The following is an 18,168-nucleotide window of genomic DNA, read 5'->3' as shown; positions in this document are numbered from 1 at the left end:
GACCAGCCGCAGACCTGGCCCACTCCTGCTGTCTCATGAGCAGGCTGACCTGGGACCAGCCCCAGACCTGGCCTACTCCTGCTGTCTCATGAGCAGGCTGATCTGGGACCAGCCACAGACCTGGCCTACTCCTGCTGTCTAATGAGCAGGCTGGACCTGGGACCAGCCACAGACCTGGCCTACTCCTGCTGTCTAATGAGCAGGCTGACCTGGGACCAGCCACAGACCTGGCCTACTCCTGCTGTCTAATGAGCAGGCTGACCTGGGACCAGCCGCAGACCTGGCCCACTCCTGCTGTCTCATGAGCAGGCTGACCTGGGACCAGCCGCAGACCTGGCCCACTCCTGCTGTCTCATGAGCAGGCTGACCTGGGACCAGCCCCAGACCTGGCCTACTCCTGCTGTCTCATGAGCAGGCTGACCTGGGACCAGCCACAGACCTGGCCTACTCCTGCTGTCTAATGAGCAGGCTGATCTGGGACCAGCCACAGACCTGGCCTACTCCTGCTGTCTAATGAGCAGGCTGGACCTGGGACCAGCCACAGACCTGGCCTACTCCTGCTGTCTAATGAGCAGGCTGACCTGGGACCAGCCGCAGACCTGGCCCACTCCTGCTGTCTCATGAGCAGGCTGACCTGGGACCAGCCCCAGACCTGGCCTACTCCTGCTGTCTCATGAGCAGGCTGACCTGGGACCAGCCGCAGACCTGGCCCACTCCTGCTGTCTCATGAGCAGGCTGACCTGGGACCAGCCCCAGACCTGGCCTACTCCTGCTGTCTCATGAGCAGGCTGACCTGGGACCAGCCACAGACCTGGCCTACTCCTGCTGTCTAATGAGCAGGCTGGACCTGGCACCAGCCACAGACCTGGCCTACTCCTGCTGTCTCATGAGCAGGCTGACCTGGGACCAGCCGCAGACCTGGCCCACTCCTGCTGTCTCATGAGCAGGCTGACCTGGGACCAGCCCCAGACCTGGCCTACTCCTGCTGTCTCATGAGCAGGCTGACCTGGGACCAGCCACAGACTTGGCCTACTCCTGCTGTCTAATGAGCAGGCTGACCTGGGACCAGCCACAGACCTGGCCTACTCCTGCTGTCCAATGAGCAGGCTGACCTGGGACCAGCCACAGACCTGGCCTACTCCTGCTGTCTAATGAGCAGGCTAACCTGGGATCAGCCACAGACCTGGCCTACTCCTGCTGTCTAATGAGCAGGCTGACCTGGGACCAGCCGACCCCAGCCCTCCTCACCAGGACGGAGGAGAGCTGGGCCGGCTGTTTATTGAATCAGACACGGTGGCGGTGGAGCGGAGCCCAAATTCCCCGGCACTACCTGAAATCCCTCAACTCCCACGTGGCGTGGATGGGGGAAGGCTGCAGAAGCCATTATGGGGAGGGGGGGGTGGGAATGGGGTTCAGCCAGCAGATGCTGAAGAATCAGTTTCATAGTTTTTTTTTTTTTTCTTTTTTTCTTTTTGGAAAAATACCTAGTGTCGTAATAACACCATGGGAGTGGCGGTTGTGTGTGCTTAGATTAGCTTGCACATCAAATTCTGTGTAATGAGCCAAGGTCAAACCATGTCCAACGGGGGGACACTCAGGTCTTGTTTAAGAATTGGGCCATCCTGACTTTATATATTACTACTTTATGTTATTGCCTACACTAAACAGGGAGCCATTTTGTTCCCTAGCTGAAGTATAACTCATAACTATTGGCTTGAGGAAATAAAATGCTCTTTATAACAACGAATACATCCAGCTAGGCGCTGGGGACCTAAACAATGGTTCCTGAGTGGCTCAGTTGGTAAAAGTAGTTGCCATGAGCACAGGCTGGGTCCTACAGCTGGGATATTACACATTTAAGCCTGGATACGTGACTAGGCAACAATGACGGAGTCTACAGTAGTTGACTACAGATGTTCAGGGGCAGGATTTAAGTCAGCCAGGGTTCTTTGAAATACCACTGCATGAGTAACTCCCAAAAATGTGCTAGCAGCCCTCAGTAGAACAGCTGTCATCTATGTGAGCTGTACCTTTCCTCCGACTGCATCTAGCTCTCCTGGAACACTGCATACCCTATGGTGTGGGAAATAGTCTGGCTAGTGTATGGTAGTTTATTGGAGGCTACCCAGTGCCCTTGAGTATCAGCAGCACTGCAATAACTGGTGAGACACAATTACAGATTCCAAACAGGAGAGAAAAACCAACAATGGAAGAGCCAGAGGGAGGAGCCACTGTGCTGAGACAGACCGCTACACAGTCTCCTCCAAGTACTCCCTGGCGCAGGGTATAGGAGATTAGGGTGAGGAGACTCCCTACATTCCAACAGCAATAGCAGAGGAAAGTCTGACTCTGGAGAACCACAGTATGATAGATGATAGAAAGCAGTAATATGGGAAGGAGAACCCCCGCAATGTGTCTGTACTGTTGTCTGCAGTGCAAGCTTAGAGCACATCTGCACATAGTAACAGATATGTCAAGTATTGTTAAGTCGATCATATTGATACCATTCAGAGGGGAACTATGTGGTTACAGCAGGGCCATAGGAAAGATGGTTGCACATTTCTGTACATTTACTTACAGGCATCATCAAGACGGTCCCTGGGGGGCCTGGCAGACCATCAGCACCAGGAAGGCCTGGGCGACCAGGAAGGCCCTGAAAGAAAGATCCACACATCCTGTTACTGTACATGCCCATTTGAATTGATTAAAGCCATCTTTGAAAAATAATAATAAGAAGAATAATAAGAATAAGAATAATAATAAGAAAAAGAATAATACATTTTATGGATACAGCACCTCTCAAGACACTGGGACTAGCAAGGATATATCCATGATCTGTAACTACACAGTAATATGTGTACATGTTCAATTCAAAGATATGTGTCTCACAGTCTCTGTGTAGAACAGTGTGTTTGTAAAAAAGACTAGTGTTGCCTGGCACTATTAGAGGAATACACAGGCTCTGGGTCCCACCAGCTCTATGTAATTATTACTGAGAGCATAGGGCTAAGTGAATGTGTTTGACACTTATTGACTTATTGAGATGGAGTGGCTCTGCAAGGATCACTGAGAACTGAGTTTTTTGTCAGGGACAGAGCACGCTGCTAGGAAAGCTGCCCTATTCTCATATTATATGCAGGACAGATGTTACACTCTTTTCCAAACTATGTTCTGCTCCAGGGCTTTTGAGGCATTATTGGACTATACTCATGAAGTGGTCGTGTGGAGAAAGGGCTGTTTTAAAGGCTGTGAAGTTATTTTTCTGCCATGAACGTCCAAGTCGTTAGAGCGCTCTGAGGTCGCGTAGCACTCACCCTATCTCCGGGGTCTCCAGCAGTGCCTGGGGATCCAGACGTACCTGGAGGCCCAGGGAGACCCTGAGAATGACATCACAGCTCATGTCATATCAATCATAAAACACGCTATGCACATGAACACACATGCATACACAGACACGCACACACACACACACACACACACACACAAACAGGCACACGTTCATGCGCAGACACGTACACACACATTTTGCTCTCATTTATCAAACACACCAGGAGATAGGTGTCTAACAGACAGCTAGGGGATCTGTCAAAGCGTAAATCAGTTCCCTATCCTCCTTCGATACATTCTCTGTGTTGTTCTTGGCAACCACTGCTGGTTTCTGTGTTCCCAACTACCTTGGGGTCAAATAGCACACAAGAAGGAGCGTGTCATAAATAAACGTGTACATCCACTCGCTTACAGAACATCTGGGCGAATCACAACCTTCCACAACTTTGCTACGACTCCCACTATTCCATTTCATGGCCAACATGCCAAAATTACTCAGAATATGTTTTGTTAAAGTCTCTTCCAAAAAACAATAGAAAACAGCGCATGGTGGGGACGTGGTGAAAGACAGGATGGGGATGAGAAAAGAAGAGTGTGAGAGAGAGAGAGAGAGAGAGAGAGACGAAGGGACAGAAGGAGAGGGAGAGGGGGCTAGAGGCAAAAACATCTGTATGCAAATGAGTGTGACTGGCTGAAGGAAGCAGTGACAGAGACTGAGATACTTACAGTAGGGCCTTCAGGACCTGGCGGACCCTCCACCAGCATTCCCTGCAATGCAGAGAGCACAGGCGCTTCAGACGAGCGTGTCAGAGAACCAAGAGCCTGTACAGGTGACAGCCTGCCCACCCTATGACATCACACATCATGCATCGTTCCCATTTAAGGAGCGGAACACCACCCTTTCTCTCCACCTGTGGAATTATTCCACCAGCAAGTCTGTGTGTGTGTGTGTGTGTGTGTGCGTGTGCATACCTGCATGTATGCATGTATATGCATGGATATGTGTTCGCGTGGAAAAACACATTTAAATACAAGGTACCATTCTATTCAGGAAAAAAACTGTACGAAGGTAATCCAGTAATAAGTCATTAAATTAATTTGATTTAGAAATCTGATTGTAAAACCAGGAGTTTTCTTTGTTTCCATCTGGTGGTCTGTGTTCATGGGTGGATTATGGAGAACAGCTTGCTTCAGCTACACAGGAAGCAAGGCTGTCCAAGAAGATTTGTGTTGTCCAAATCAAGCCAAGATTAAGTACAATGCCCTTCCAGCTCTGAATGAAACAGGGAACACACTGAGCAAAAAGCAGACAAGATGGGCTTAAGTCCTCTCTCTCCTGATAGCTGGCATGACATACGGAAAATATTCATCAACATGAATTGGTGTTTACAGAGCAAGGTATGCATTTCCTTTCCTGTGGTACAACCAGCATACTGGATACTAGCGCACTACTCTATATAGAAACCTACAGCTGTCATGTTTTTACAGACAACACATTTATCCAGGCAGAGTTTTGAATCTCTGAAGATGAGATTTCCAAATGGAGCATTATTGGTTTGAATGATTGCTTTTCATAAAATGGTTCAAAGACAAATATGATAGAAAGAAAGTTAAATATGTGGGTAGCATTCATAGCCATGCCTGGGGATATGATTTATCAGGTTATACAGATAGGACAGGAGCTAGACCTTCTGTTTTGGACGGATGACAGGGCTCTTCAGAACACGCTCATATTAGGGAGACAGCATGGAGGTCGACATGAACCCAGTGCAGACCAGGTTCTCAGGCACTTAGTCACTCTTTGTGTCATATATACCAAAAACCTGGCCAGCTGCACCAGTTGCACACTTCTCGGCTACAGAGAGGAAATTATTTCCCATTCGCCGTACCAAAGCAGACTTTTATTGAATTAATTAATTAATTTATTCATTTATTTATTTATTTATTTGCAGGCTTACTGAAACTATATACACACAGCATGTGGAACATCTCCTGGGCAGGGATCTCCCTGCATTCTGGGCCTCAGAGCAGAATAAACACAAGACATCTGCGTTCTGTCCTTCATAATGCTATGACTCCGGGTATAATGATCCACAATTACAATGATTCATTTTTATCTGGTATTTGTGTGTGTGTGTGTACTATTGTTATGGTATGTGGTTGCCATGTAAGGGAGTTCCCATGATGCAATTCAAGCAGCTGTGGCTAAGGGAATCCATTTGAAAACTGGCAAAATGTATCCGTTTAACCAAAACCATGCAAATACAAAGATAATGCTATTTGATTTGTATCAAACAAATGACATGGCTTTCCTGGAACCCACAAATAAGTTATTTTTCAAGCACTTCTGAGGGTGATAGTCACAGAAAAAGGAATATCGATGCCAAGTTAGTCCAACAAAAAAAAATGTCTATACACTGTACATGTCTTTACCAGGCAGACAGGATTAACTCTGTACCCCTGTATGAATGTACTATGTCATGCACACCAGACAGCATGGAATGTGTTTCCCTGGTCGACAGCTCTGTGACATTAGTATGTGAGAGGGGATGGTTCTGGCCTGGCACAATGTATTGTGTACTTAATGTTCTATTGAGCGGATCAATCTGGGTGGCAAAGAGCTTAAAGTGGCCTTGCCAACTTCTCACGCATTGGCCGTGAGACTCATGCTTTCAAGCTCTGTCACACTGGGATTTTTTAACATCATTTTTACATTGGCAAATCTGCGGAAATGCATTTACATAAAAACACCACCCCCACCACCTAAGCCAGGGGGGTCCAATTTTATCCAAAAAGGGTCATTGTGGGCGCAGGTTTTTGTTGTAGCCTGGCTCTAAGACACAGTACTTATCAGGGTCAAGAACATGCGCTCTTGATCAGTTAATTAGCTAAATCAAGTGTCATAGCGTTAAAGGAAAACCTGCAAACCCAAACTGGCCATCTTCTGGATAAGATTGTCCACCCCTGGGTTGGTGGTGGACAGCAGTGGTTGGTGAGCTGAGAATTGGTGGGGCAGAAAAGTTTCCTTTAAACCAATTATCAGTCCAAACCTGTTTTCATAATTTCTCTCGGATTAACCTGCATGCCAATCTGATTAATCAATTGGCAAGTTACACACAGTTGTTGTTTTTTTTGGGGGGGGGGGGTTTCATTGTGTTATGGAGAATAAATAATAAATTAAATGTAGATAAATATGTTTTAATCAGAAAGTACACTGAATGAAAAAGATAAACCATTCTGTTACCTACCGCATTAGCTTTCAGCGCGATCATCAACAACAACCCAGCGCTTCGAAATGTTTAAAATCCGTGTGTCGGAGAAAGAAAAGGTCGGCAGTATCCACAAATAAAGTTGAATGTGCAAATTATTTTCCAATGCAAATGATTAATATTTCATTGTTTGCTAAATGGCCTAAGTGAGGCGATCTGATGGAAAGCTTTGTACTGATAATCAAGGAGAATATGACGTGGTGTGCATTAGGTAGCCTATTCCCAGACCCCACCCCCTGGGGAAACCCTTAACTGCAGCACAGCGTGTAACCTCTGTGCTAACCCTGACTGCTTTTATCACAAATAACTGACGCCAGACTGAAAACAGGCCGAAAGAAGTCATGACGCCTCTGCAGTTTCTGTTATGTGGGTGTCATCACAACTGATAAGTAAGAAAGTTTCATTCCTGGGTAATATTCAGCAGCTTACGTCTAACCATGAAACAAATTTTATGAAACATAAGAACAGCCATTTCTGAGGTGTAGTAGACTTAAGAGATTCTACTTTCATTAATACAGGACAATATTGTACAGTAATGTATTATAATATGTGTGATGTACACTACAACATTGGCTCAGTGAAGTATATTATGTGATGAGCAGTCATCAGAAAGCAGAATCCCCAGACATTTCTCTGGTCAGCTCTCTTACATATGGTCTCTCTCTGTGTTTATGCTGGCCTGTATGTTTAGACTTGAAAGATAATACAACATCCTTCACTTGTAGCCATTCTGCAAATGTTTATACTTCAGAACTGCCAGAGATGTACCCCACAATACAGCCCAGTAGAATCACCCCTGTGCATGAGTGTGTGCGTGTGTGTGTGTGTGTGTGTGTGTGCGTGTGTGTGTGTGTGTATGTGCGTGTGTGTGTTTGCGTGTGCGCATAAAACAAAACAGACTGCTGCTTTGGACAAAAGTTCTATTTCTTCAGAAATAGCCGTGAGCGGATTATTTACAAAGATTTCACAAGACGAGTAGCTGTAAAGGCTGAGAAAAACTAAAGCAGTAAATTTGAAGGCATTGGCACAATGTTCAGCATACTACCCTGTGGGTGCATGTCCCTGTATATATTCAATCCCTTATCAAGACCTATACACCAACAAGACCCCTCCGTTCTGCCACTTCATGCCGTCTTGCGCCTCCCCCTCGCCACACCTGCACTTCACGCTCACGACTGCTGTATGTCCTGGTCCCACGGTGGTGGAATGACCTCTCGGTGGATGTCAGAACAGCAGAGTCCCTGACCTCCTTCAAGCGCAGACTGAAGACTCTTCTCTTCAGGCTACACCTTTCCCTCCCTAACTCACCACCAGGATTAGCCTTAGACTGTAATGGCACTTATGTATAGATTGTATAGATACTGTTACTTGTATAGATATTGTTTTGTTTTTTTATTGGCTGTTGTATTGTTGTACTCAGGGTATTCTAGCTGCCAACTGTGGCATGCTACTTTGGAAGTTGATTGTACTCTTCAAGGGTTCTGATTATCTGTATGTTTACACTAGGACTCGGAACTGTACTGTCCTATCAGGTCCTCTTCGCACCAATACTTGTGTTTGAATTGCACTTTGTTGTACGTCGCTCTGGATAAGAGCGTCTGCTAAATGCCATGTAATGTAATGTAATGTAATGTCGTGATTGTGTGCATACGTGCAGTGCCATGTTTTAATACCGCACACACGCTTATAGCTTATACTTGACCAGTTATACTTACAGGTTCAATGACAGCAGGTTCTCCTTTCTGCCCCTTCTCTCCCCTGGCTCCACCAACCTGCCAAAGATGCATACATCATCACTGTGTTCCATATTTTCTGTAAATGTACTTTATTTTGCTTAACGTACATGTAATTTCTGTTGAGGCACTTGAACAAATCAAGCTGGTTTATCTATAATTCAAGACTTGACTTATACGTCTAGCAATTTGTTCCCCTTTCAAACAAAGAAATGGGATCCTACCCCTACCCGTCCGTAGTCTTCGTCCGTCTTTGCTGGTAGCCCTTCGTGATCGTCGTAGTCCAAATCATCGTATGAGTCGTAGATATCCTTGATGTTATCGCCGTAATCAATTATGGATTCCTCCTTGAACCCATCCAGATCTGTATAATCGCCTTCACCCTCCAGGCCACCGGCGGTGCCTCCAGCACCACCAACAGCACCAGCCCCAGCGCCAGCACCGACACCGACACCTATATCAACACCAGCACCAGCCCCAGCCCCAGCACTGGCTGATCCTCCCCCAGTTACTACAGAGGTGACACTGACTGAACTGCCTCCAGTGCCCACAGAGCTTCCATCGACGCCGAAAGAGCCGCCTCCAACCCCAAAGCTCACAGAGCTACTACCCCCACCTCCAGTGCCAGTGCCCACAGAGCCGTGTTCAACCCCAAAGCTAACAGAGCTACTACCCCCACCTCCAGTGCCCACAGAGCCACCTCCAACCCCAAAGCTCACAGAGCTACTACCCCCACCTCCAGTGCCCACAGAGCCGCCTCCAACCCCAAAGCTCACAGAGCTACTACCCCCACCTCCAGTGCCCACAGAGCCGCTTCCACCCCCAACCCCGACAGAGCCCCCTCCGACTCTCACAGAGCCCCCTCCAACGCTCACAGAGCCGCCAGAACTGCTGCCACCACCGCCTCTGTGTACAATTTCGTAGTCTTCTCCGTACGGGAGGTCATAGCCCTCGCCATAGTGGTCTTCGTGGCCTCCAACCTGCAGAGACAGAGAGGCATGCTGTAGGATACTGCCAGTGGATGTTATCATACCACAGACAACAGAGACAATAACTTTTCCCATTTCCTTGCTTTCATTCGTCATCTGGTGTTCGGCTCACCATTGTGGAGCCTTATATGGTGCAATGGGCTGCTGACTGTTTACTGTTGCAGTAAAACTAGAGATTTTAATGGACTCTGACAGGCGCAGAGATGTCTACAGTGACTTGAAATAAATACAGTATGTGCTCTTTTACGCCTGCGTGAACCTGACTCCTGTCTGATGCCGTAGCCTGTTGTTAGTCTACTACAGAAAAAGATTGATTGAACAATTGGTTTCGTGGAGTTCATTGAAATAAAACATATTTGACAATTCTATAATGACACCATATTTTCAATCATTGCAGGGCATTTTTTCCAAAGCCATGTGATCTGCTCCTCGACAAAGACACTCAAGATTGAATTGCAAGTACTGTTTGTATGCTAAATCTAGTCTAAAGTTGATAGACTTGTTTGCATCATACAACAGAAAAAATGCAATTCTTCTGAAATGAATCCTCTGAAGCATAAAGTAACTGTCTGTGATAGCTAATACTGTAATAGCTATTAATAAACAGTTAAACTGTAATAACTGTAATAGGTATTTGCAGTCAGTTTAGACCACTCCCACCGCTGGCTATAGTGGAGTTGTTGCTTAATGACTTCTGTGAGCAGCTGCAATGCATATTTTTTCTGGTCACCATTGCCATCTCTGCTGCCACCAATGCTTCAAAAAGTCCCTATTGACTATTCTTTAGAGCCGGGCAGGAACTGTACTCACGCGGGTGATGTTCTTTCTGATGGTGATCGTCTTGCCGCCTGTGGTGATCTTCGTTTCCAGGTCTCCTCCGGTGCCCAGCTCAATCTTCCCCCCAAGTCCCAGGTCCACCCCAGTACCGGTCACCACCCCACCGCCCACGCTGCCAGTGATGGACACCCGTCTCGAGGAGTCAGGCGTTGCTGTGGTTTCGTCGTAGTAGGTTTCATAGTTCCCATAGGTGTCGTAGCTTTCATAAGGGCTGTTCTCCTCGGTATAGGAGTCCTCCGAGGTGGCTTTCTCCTTTCCTGAGGTCTCAACCTTCTCCACTGTCGTCACTATCTTGCCGCTGTCCAATATGTCAACCTGACCGGGACAACACAATGTTCACAACCGAGAACAGCCCAAAGAGAGAGGAGGATAGTGTTTGGCCACTTCCCCAGGAAGAGGAAAGAAGTGGCGCAGGAAGAGGAACAGGAATGAAAAGTATCGTACCGCGACATCCTCTGTGATGGGACCTGCAACCTCATCTGGAGCTGGGGATGGCTCTTCGGGCTTGGTAGTCATGTCCTCATAGTAAGGGTATTCGTAATAATAGCTATCGTCTGGGTTCTGATGAAACAGATAGAGCATCCTGAGTTATCCACCATCAAAACAACTGTGAAAGCCATGCGTGGGACATAATCACCATACACCAAATGGCTTGATGCTGGAATTTCTTCAATGCTAATATAACCGATGCTTCATTATGAAAACATGTTTCAACTCTGTCCATAAGCTAAGGGACACATTGTTTTAAAGAAAAACTGACTGGAATAGCATATATACACTCAATGAGCACTTTATCAGAAACACCTGTATACCTATTTATTTGTGTGATTATCTAATCAGCCAATTGTGTGGCAGCAATGCGATACCTACAATCATGCAGATACAGGTCAGGAGCTCCAGTTAATGTTCACATCAACCAACAGAATGGGGAAAAAATGTGATGTAAGTGACTTTGACCGTGGCATGATTATTGGTGCCAGACAGGGTGATTTGAGAATCTCAGAAACTGCTGATCTCAGAAAATGTGAGTCATTTTACTTTTTTCACTGAGGGGCGCCACAATAAGTAAAAACATGCTTTGCCCAAGAACTGTTGATGTGTTTGCCTTTAAAAAGTAATTTTTGTGCGTGGTTGTATCTTGGGAGATGCAATACAGTCAATCAAAAATGGCGGCAAAGTCGGCAAACAGGAAGTGAGGACACAATCTTCACCAAATTTGGCACAGATGATCTGTGGACCAAGCCTCACAAAAGTTATCAGATGGATTTCTGATTTTCAAAATCGTATACTTCGTACAGGAAGTGAGGGCATATCTCAGCAACTCTTTGATGTGTTGATACCAAACTTTGTACAGAAACTGGATGTGACACGATTGATGGATTGTGTGTACTGGGGTAATCTGTGCCCCATATTTTGCACAGCTATGTTTAACTTAAATGACGAGTTCAGCTGAAGTCTACCAACATCAAAGCCTCAAAGGGCAGCGGTTCATTTTCGTGTACAGGAGGATAGTCACTGGAAAATGGCAGTGTCTGAGCTAGCTCTGCTGTTAATTAATATGAATAAATCTAAAAGATGCAGGTTTGATAGTCAATCCACAGAGGGTGTTCTTTTAGATTATAGTGAGGGGTTTCACCACGTTAAACTCACAGGAAGACAGAGCTATAGGAATCACACTATTGAGTTATATTTAGATGTCTTGTACACTTTTGTAAGGACATCTTACAGTATAACTGAAATGACACTAATCAAGACTGCTTTTATGGCTCTGTGACTCACCTGTTATAGAAATTAAATTACAGGACAGAAATGCTTTGTAACACTGGCATTTCCAGATGTATCTTGTTGTGAAAATGTGAAAGCAGGTGAAAGTATATAGCATTTTCTTTTCTTTCTTTCCTTTTACTATTCTCTTTTGAATAAATATATGACTTGAAGTGATAAGGAGTCTTGTGTTTTAACAAATTTCCACAGAAATGCCTTGAGTATCCAATTAAAAGGTGATATGTTATTGCTAAGGTTTACATTTGTCTGAACACTCATCCCATTGCTTAGAAACACAAGCTCTTGATGTTTAGTCTCTTGTCTTGCAGCTGCCCCCTGTCTAAACTTCATCACCACTACTCCAACTCGGCTGGGTGGATATCGGTCTCTAAGTGGTTACAGATGGACAGAGAGCACGGAGAGTCCTCCGTGGAAAGATGGAACAATCATGTGAGCATAGAAAAGGTCACAACATTTTGAGAACTTGGTCTCCTTCAGACAGGTCTAGACTTGTACTACTTGGAGCTCTCTCTAAAAAAATAAAATATCTTGAGAGAGGTGAGGTCATCATCAAGCCAGGGATGGAAAAATGAAGCTGGAGCACTAGCAGCTCTCTGGCCTGAGTTTCATGTCATATTCTGAGCAGGGGAGAGAACTTGACTTAACTGGGTTACAGCAGCATGCAGTGGTAGAGTTACAAATGTTGTTTGACATGATGCAAGCTTAAACAAGCTCTCAACACCATTCCCGCATATTTATCATTTCTCATGATATTCATTACTCAGATCTATTATTGGGATTTTTCTTTCCACTGTCAACACATTGACACAAAATTCATTTTAAGACAATTCATTCTTCAGAGTGGGCAACTTGCTTAGTACAAATACAGACTGGTAAAACAGTACTTGATTTAAATCTCAAGCTGGAATTGAAATATCTTGAGACTAGATGGGCAGGTGGGTAAGGGAGTACTGGCCTGTAAGTGATACTGTAAATAGTACAAACACATATATCAAAAGTTGTCTTCTAACAACAATAACTTGATTGAGGCTCACCTAACGAGACCCTTTTTTTAAAATCTCTGCGGTGGGAAGTTTGCCACGGGTTCACACTTACGTATTCATCTGGGTTTGGGTCTTGGTTCTGAGGGGCATCTGGGACGGGCACCTCACAGTCAGGACTGTAGTGTTCACAGTAGTCATATGCTGCCCGGTGATCTGCTACGATCATCAGCTGCTGAATGTCTCCCTGGAAAAGGAAAGGAGTAGAAACATGGTCATCTCAAAACAGGAAATGGGAACTGATGAAATCGCAAACAGACCAAGTGATTTTTACAAACAACTGTTTCTTTCTGCCATGCTGAATCTCACTTCCAACATCTGCATTATGAACAGTGGATAAAAACTACAGAAAGTGGGTCAGTTGCTGGGATACAGAATGTGACTAAGCCACAAAGAATTCTGTCTTAAATGCAGGAGTTTCCAATCATGAGAATAAGGAGCACAGAGGACTAGAAACGGGGCCAGCGTAGCGTGTGTGTGTGTGTGTGTGCGTGTGGGTTTGGTGGGAGTGAAAGGAGGAGGGTGGGTTCGGAAGGGGGGGGGGGTTCAGTTGTAATTCCCACGAAATTGGGATAGCACATTTGTTGTCATAAATTCTGCAAGGCACTCCCTGTCTTAGAAAACTCAATTGTATTAATCCAGCACAACAAGAAGCCCCAGTTAATTATACTCTACTTTACAAAAACAATAATAAAATTTAAAAAAAACGTCTCCACTTCCAGAAAGATACAAGAACGAGGAGTGGAACATAGCCTTTATATAAATAATACGAAATATAATAAACTATCTACTGTCCAGTGGATAGTGGAATTCGAAAACATGAATGGAGCTGCACTCAAAGGCATAAACATGTGATTTACAGTGGCCTTTGTAGGAAAGAGAAGAATGAGTTTGCAAGCTGGCCTGTCAGCGCTGCAGAAGGCCCAGCAGGCTGAGCTGGGAGTTGGGTGTACATGCTGCACTCCGTCCGACAGCGACTGTGCGGAACCCCACACTCACATTCCCCAGGAATGTGTAACAATACGTAAAACCAGCGGCGGCCAGACAAAGGCTGGTGAAACCAGGATCTTGCTCCCTGAACACTGAGCTCTGTTCTCATCCAACAACAGACCAATACTGCCAGGCAATCTGTGACACAGAATGCACGTTGATACAGATGCACGCAGGCACTCACACACGCACACACACATGTACACAAGCATGCGCACACACAAATGTAGACAAAAAAAATTAAGAAGCAGACACACAAGTCTCAATACCATGATTGCACATGGTATTGATTTCTCACATATTAGCCCTGAAATACCCAATTTCTGGTAGATAAGTATGTACACCAAACCAGCCGTATGCACATTCCCTTATACAAAAACACTTATATAAACACATTTAGGTTATTTGCTTATTAGAAGCTTTCAATATCTCCCGATTCCCACAACCTCTTTCTGGCAACAGAGGGGGGGTATTCAATGTCTAACTCCAATTCTCTCCCCCAAAATTAGAAGAGAAATTGTTATTGTCTCTTGTAGGGATTTCAGGTTGGGGTTTATTAAAGTTGCCTTTATTAAAGGAATATTTTCCAAATATGATATCACTCAATGACTATTGCTGTTACTCTCATACTCTAAAAAGGGTGTTCAGAATGTACCATGGAGGCAATGCAATGAAAACATGGGTCAGTCTTTCATTTATACTGGTTAAGAACATTAGCCCTCTGAACTATCACTGGACACAATTATCACTGGACAGAAAACTTTATATAAAAGATCACAGATGGAATTTTCTTGACAAGCAGCTGCAGCCAATTGCAAAGGCAAAGTGACTGACGTTCGACCAATCAAAAATGAGCAGATACGGGATTGTCCGCCAGGAGGAAGGTCATGGAGATGTCATTTTGCTCTCCATCGCTCAAGGAATGTCACTTAATTACAGAGCTATAACGCAGAGACAAAGCAATTACAGAGAGACAGACAAACTAACAGGAGGTTTCACTGCTACTGCTGCAGGCCTAGTCCCTCTCTAGGAAGACAGGTATTACATGGCTCACCTGTGTGCATTGTGTTTTTTTGGTTGGAAAAAAAAACAACTCTGACTGATGCCAAAGAGGAGCATCGTGCCCCTGGGCCAGTAGGTTCAGTGCCAGGGTCAATGAAAAACACCTGGGCCAGACGGAGGGCTATGACAAACCCGTCTTTAAAATGAGGCTGTTTCCGCTCAGCCATCATCATTACTGCAGTGATGAGGTCATCAGTGCAGTCTGGACTTAATAGCATTTTCCTACTCCATGTTATCAGGTAGGTGTTGCTGTTTTATGGCACATATTTGGGCAGCGAAAACCGAGGCCCGTGTTTGATTGCCATACGTCACTAATGGTGATGGCACTTGTTTACCGCACAGATGCCAGGAGCGGGAGAGGGCTTGGACAGAAACACATCGAGTCCCTGCGGGGGAAAGTGGGGGAAAACACCGGGTCGTAAAGGTACGGCGGCTATGATAATAGCAGTGGGCGCCTTCCCGTTTGGACTGCGCATCAATCTCCGTGCACTGACAAGCCATGAAAACAGTCTCCTCTGTAACAAGGGGGTGTCTATCATGTGCACAAGAATCCACTAGCAGAGTAGGTCTGCTTTTTAAAAAGCTTTCTGTCATCATCAAAAAAAAAAAAAAAACTGGGAAGAACAACACTGCTATACAGTGCAGACGCACTGAACTGCATGACAGTCTGTGGGAATAATAAGACGGCACAATTAAGATCAGAATGAGCCTAGCAGCCGAGGCATTAACAGCAGTTTGAGACTGTTCTCTGTCAGATTATTTGGACAATTAAACACAGATTAACAAAGCTAAATGCAATGTGGCATCAATACTTTTCAACATTTTTTGGTATTTCATAAGATGACTACTGTATATGAGCAGTCTGATCCTGCTAACCTGAAATATAGTTTACAAAACCAAACTGAAGATAAGATCTTTAATTATAACATGCAAAAGAGGCAGCCCATAGTTTCCTGTTTTCATCTGGCCTTTCACAAACACAAACAATAGCTGTGTTCTGAAATTATGGTCACACTGCAGAGATTACTGCCTTACAATTTAGAGGCCTATTTTAGCAAGCACACTACCAGAACTCTCAGTGTTAGTATCAAACAGCTACGTCTGTCATTTTAAATATCATGTATCACATTGGAACACCACTTACGACCCAGATGTCGACAATAACAGTCTTCCCACCATAAACATATCGAAAGGACCTGCTGAAATATGGTCGCCTTGGCAGCCAGCAATTCCTACTCTCAGACGAAACCTGTTTGTGATGTACCTGAGACACTAGCATATACTGAAAATATATAGAATGGAATAAATGTCTTGCTTCCACATACTATTTAATTCTATCAGACATTTTTGGCTGATCACAGATTGTTACTCTTCGTTATTATCTATTTTAGATTGCCCTAGCAAAGGTGTCCTTCCACACATTCTGTCACTTGCTCTACGCAGGATTTGTTAGCCTTGCCGTGGTCCTGCGTTAACAATCAAATAATCCCCTCCTCCATCCTCAACCCCACCCATTCGCCAACTTCGCCTCCGCTCAACCGCTCAAGTTTTTAGGTCTCAGTTTGTTGACGTGTGTCGCCAACAATTCCAATGCTGACTCTGAAGTTTTTTGAATGAGCCCCGTCAGCTTGTGGTTTTGCTTTGCTGGACTTTTGCTTCTTCACCTCTGCCATTGCAGTAGCTAGCCAGCTACAAGTGTTCCACTAAAACCACTCCCAACCCGCAGGCTCACACCCACCCCTCCGCACACAGAAAAGAGTACCACACCCAGAAATGTCCCAAACACATTTCAGAATAAGAAATACAGGTAAAGGAGCACAAAGACAGAGAGAGCACAAAGACAGAGAGCGCACAAAGACAGAAATAGCACAAAGACAGAGAGCACAAAGACAGAGATAGCACAAAGACAGAGAGCACAAAGACAGAGAGAGCACAAAGACAGAGATAGCACAAAGACAGAGAGCACAAAGACAGAGAGAGCACAAAGACAGAGAGCACAAAGACAGAGATAGCACAAAGACAGAGAGAGCACAAAGACAGAGATAGCACAAAGACAGAGAGAGCACAAAGACAGAGAGAGCACAAAGACAGAGAGAGCACAAAGACAGAGATAGCACAAAGACAGAGAGCACAAAGACAGAGAGAGCACAAAGACAGAGATAGGACAAAGACAGAGATAGCACAGAGACAGAGAGAGCACAAAGACAGAGATAGCACAAAGACAGAGAGAGCACAAAGACAGAGATAGGACAAAGACAGAGATAGCACAAAGACAGAGGAGCACAAAGACAGAGATAGCACGGTTGTTTTCTAGGATTTTCAAGGTAAAAATGCCTGAGTATGCCTTTAAGGAAATTCTGCACTAAAGTTTAGCTCGACTCGGCTGCTTTAAATCTGCTTCAGTGAGTATATCTGACCAGGATACATTGTTATCACTTAAACAATGGGATACATAAACATGTCTGCTCCACTCCTATGAGACTTGCCCTGAAACAGAAAAACAGGCGCCATGAACAATCCCATTCAAGAGCCTGCTATGCAGCACAATACATATGATTGCTGCAAATCAAAGGTTAGAGGTACTAAGTTGCCATAATTTTGCCATTCCCCCAATAATTTGGCTTAGCAACCAGCCGTGCCTGCACCCTCCATTGCTGTGGTAACCGGACCTTGGCTTGCTGTCCTGACAGGACGGTCATTAAGCCCAGCAAGAACAGCAGTATCTGCCTGCAAGCTCATAGCAGGGGACCCAATAAAGGCCAAGCATTCACCCGGTGACCTTTCGGTCTGCCATCTCCTTAAAACAAAAAGGGGGCCATTCAGAGACCTCGGGGAGAGAGAGAATGAACAGGCCTATTGTCTCCGCATAGCTCCTCCTCGTTTAACCATGACTACACAGCAGCTGGATCAGTGCTAACTCAGGACACCCAATCTCTCAGGCGAGGGAGGGATGCTAGGACACCTCCTCATAACAACACGCTTGCATCATACAAATGAGATGCAGACCCCCTGAGTGCAGTGAGCTTTTTACTGCTGGGAGGCACGTTTAAAAACTTAGCTGTAATGCAGTCAGGCTAAAGACATGCGTATGGGCACAAATGCTCACTCTAATGCAGTCAGGCTAAAGACATGCATA

At 45.2% G+C, this 18,168-nt stretch overlaps 1 protein-coding gene across 1 annotated transcript in view; it reads right to left on the bottom strand.

The window, feature by feature from the left end:
• The window catches only part of col5a1 (procollagen, type V, alpha 1), a 103,958-nt gene that overhangs the window by 39,572 nt on the left and 46,218 nt on the right, over positions 1-18,168 (bottom strand). The window contains exons 5-12 of the mRNA XM_061262157.1: positions 13,036-13,167; positions 10,600-10,716; positions 10,129-10,470; positions 8,560-9,309; positions 8,312-8,368; positions 4,054-4,095; positions 3,315-3,377; positions 2,579-2,653 (exon numbers count right to left, since the gene is read on the bottom strand). Of these exons, the coding sequence (XP_061118141.1) occupies positions 2,579-2,653; positions 3,315-3,377; positions 4,054-4,095; positions 8,312-8,368; positions 8,560-9,309; positions 10,129-10,470; positions 10,600-10,716; positions 13,036-13,167 (1,578 nt within the window). The remainder of the gene's footprint in view (positions 1-2,578; positions 2,654-3,314; positions 3,378-4,053; positions 4,096-8,311; positions 8,369-8,559; positions 9,310-10,128; positions 10,471-10,599; positions 10,717-13,035; positions 13,168-18,168) is intronic.

Source organism: Conger conger, chromosome 12, assembly GCF_963514075.1.
Source record: "Conger conger chromosome 12, fConCon1.1, whole genome shotgun sequence".
NCBI lineage: Eukaryota > Metazoa > Chordata > Actinopteri > Anguilliformes > Congridae > Conger > Conger conger.
Note: the sequence above shows the minus strand (reverse complement) of the source record. Positions and strands in the feature narration are given on the sequence as shown.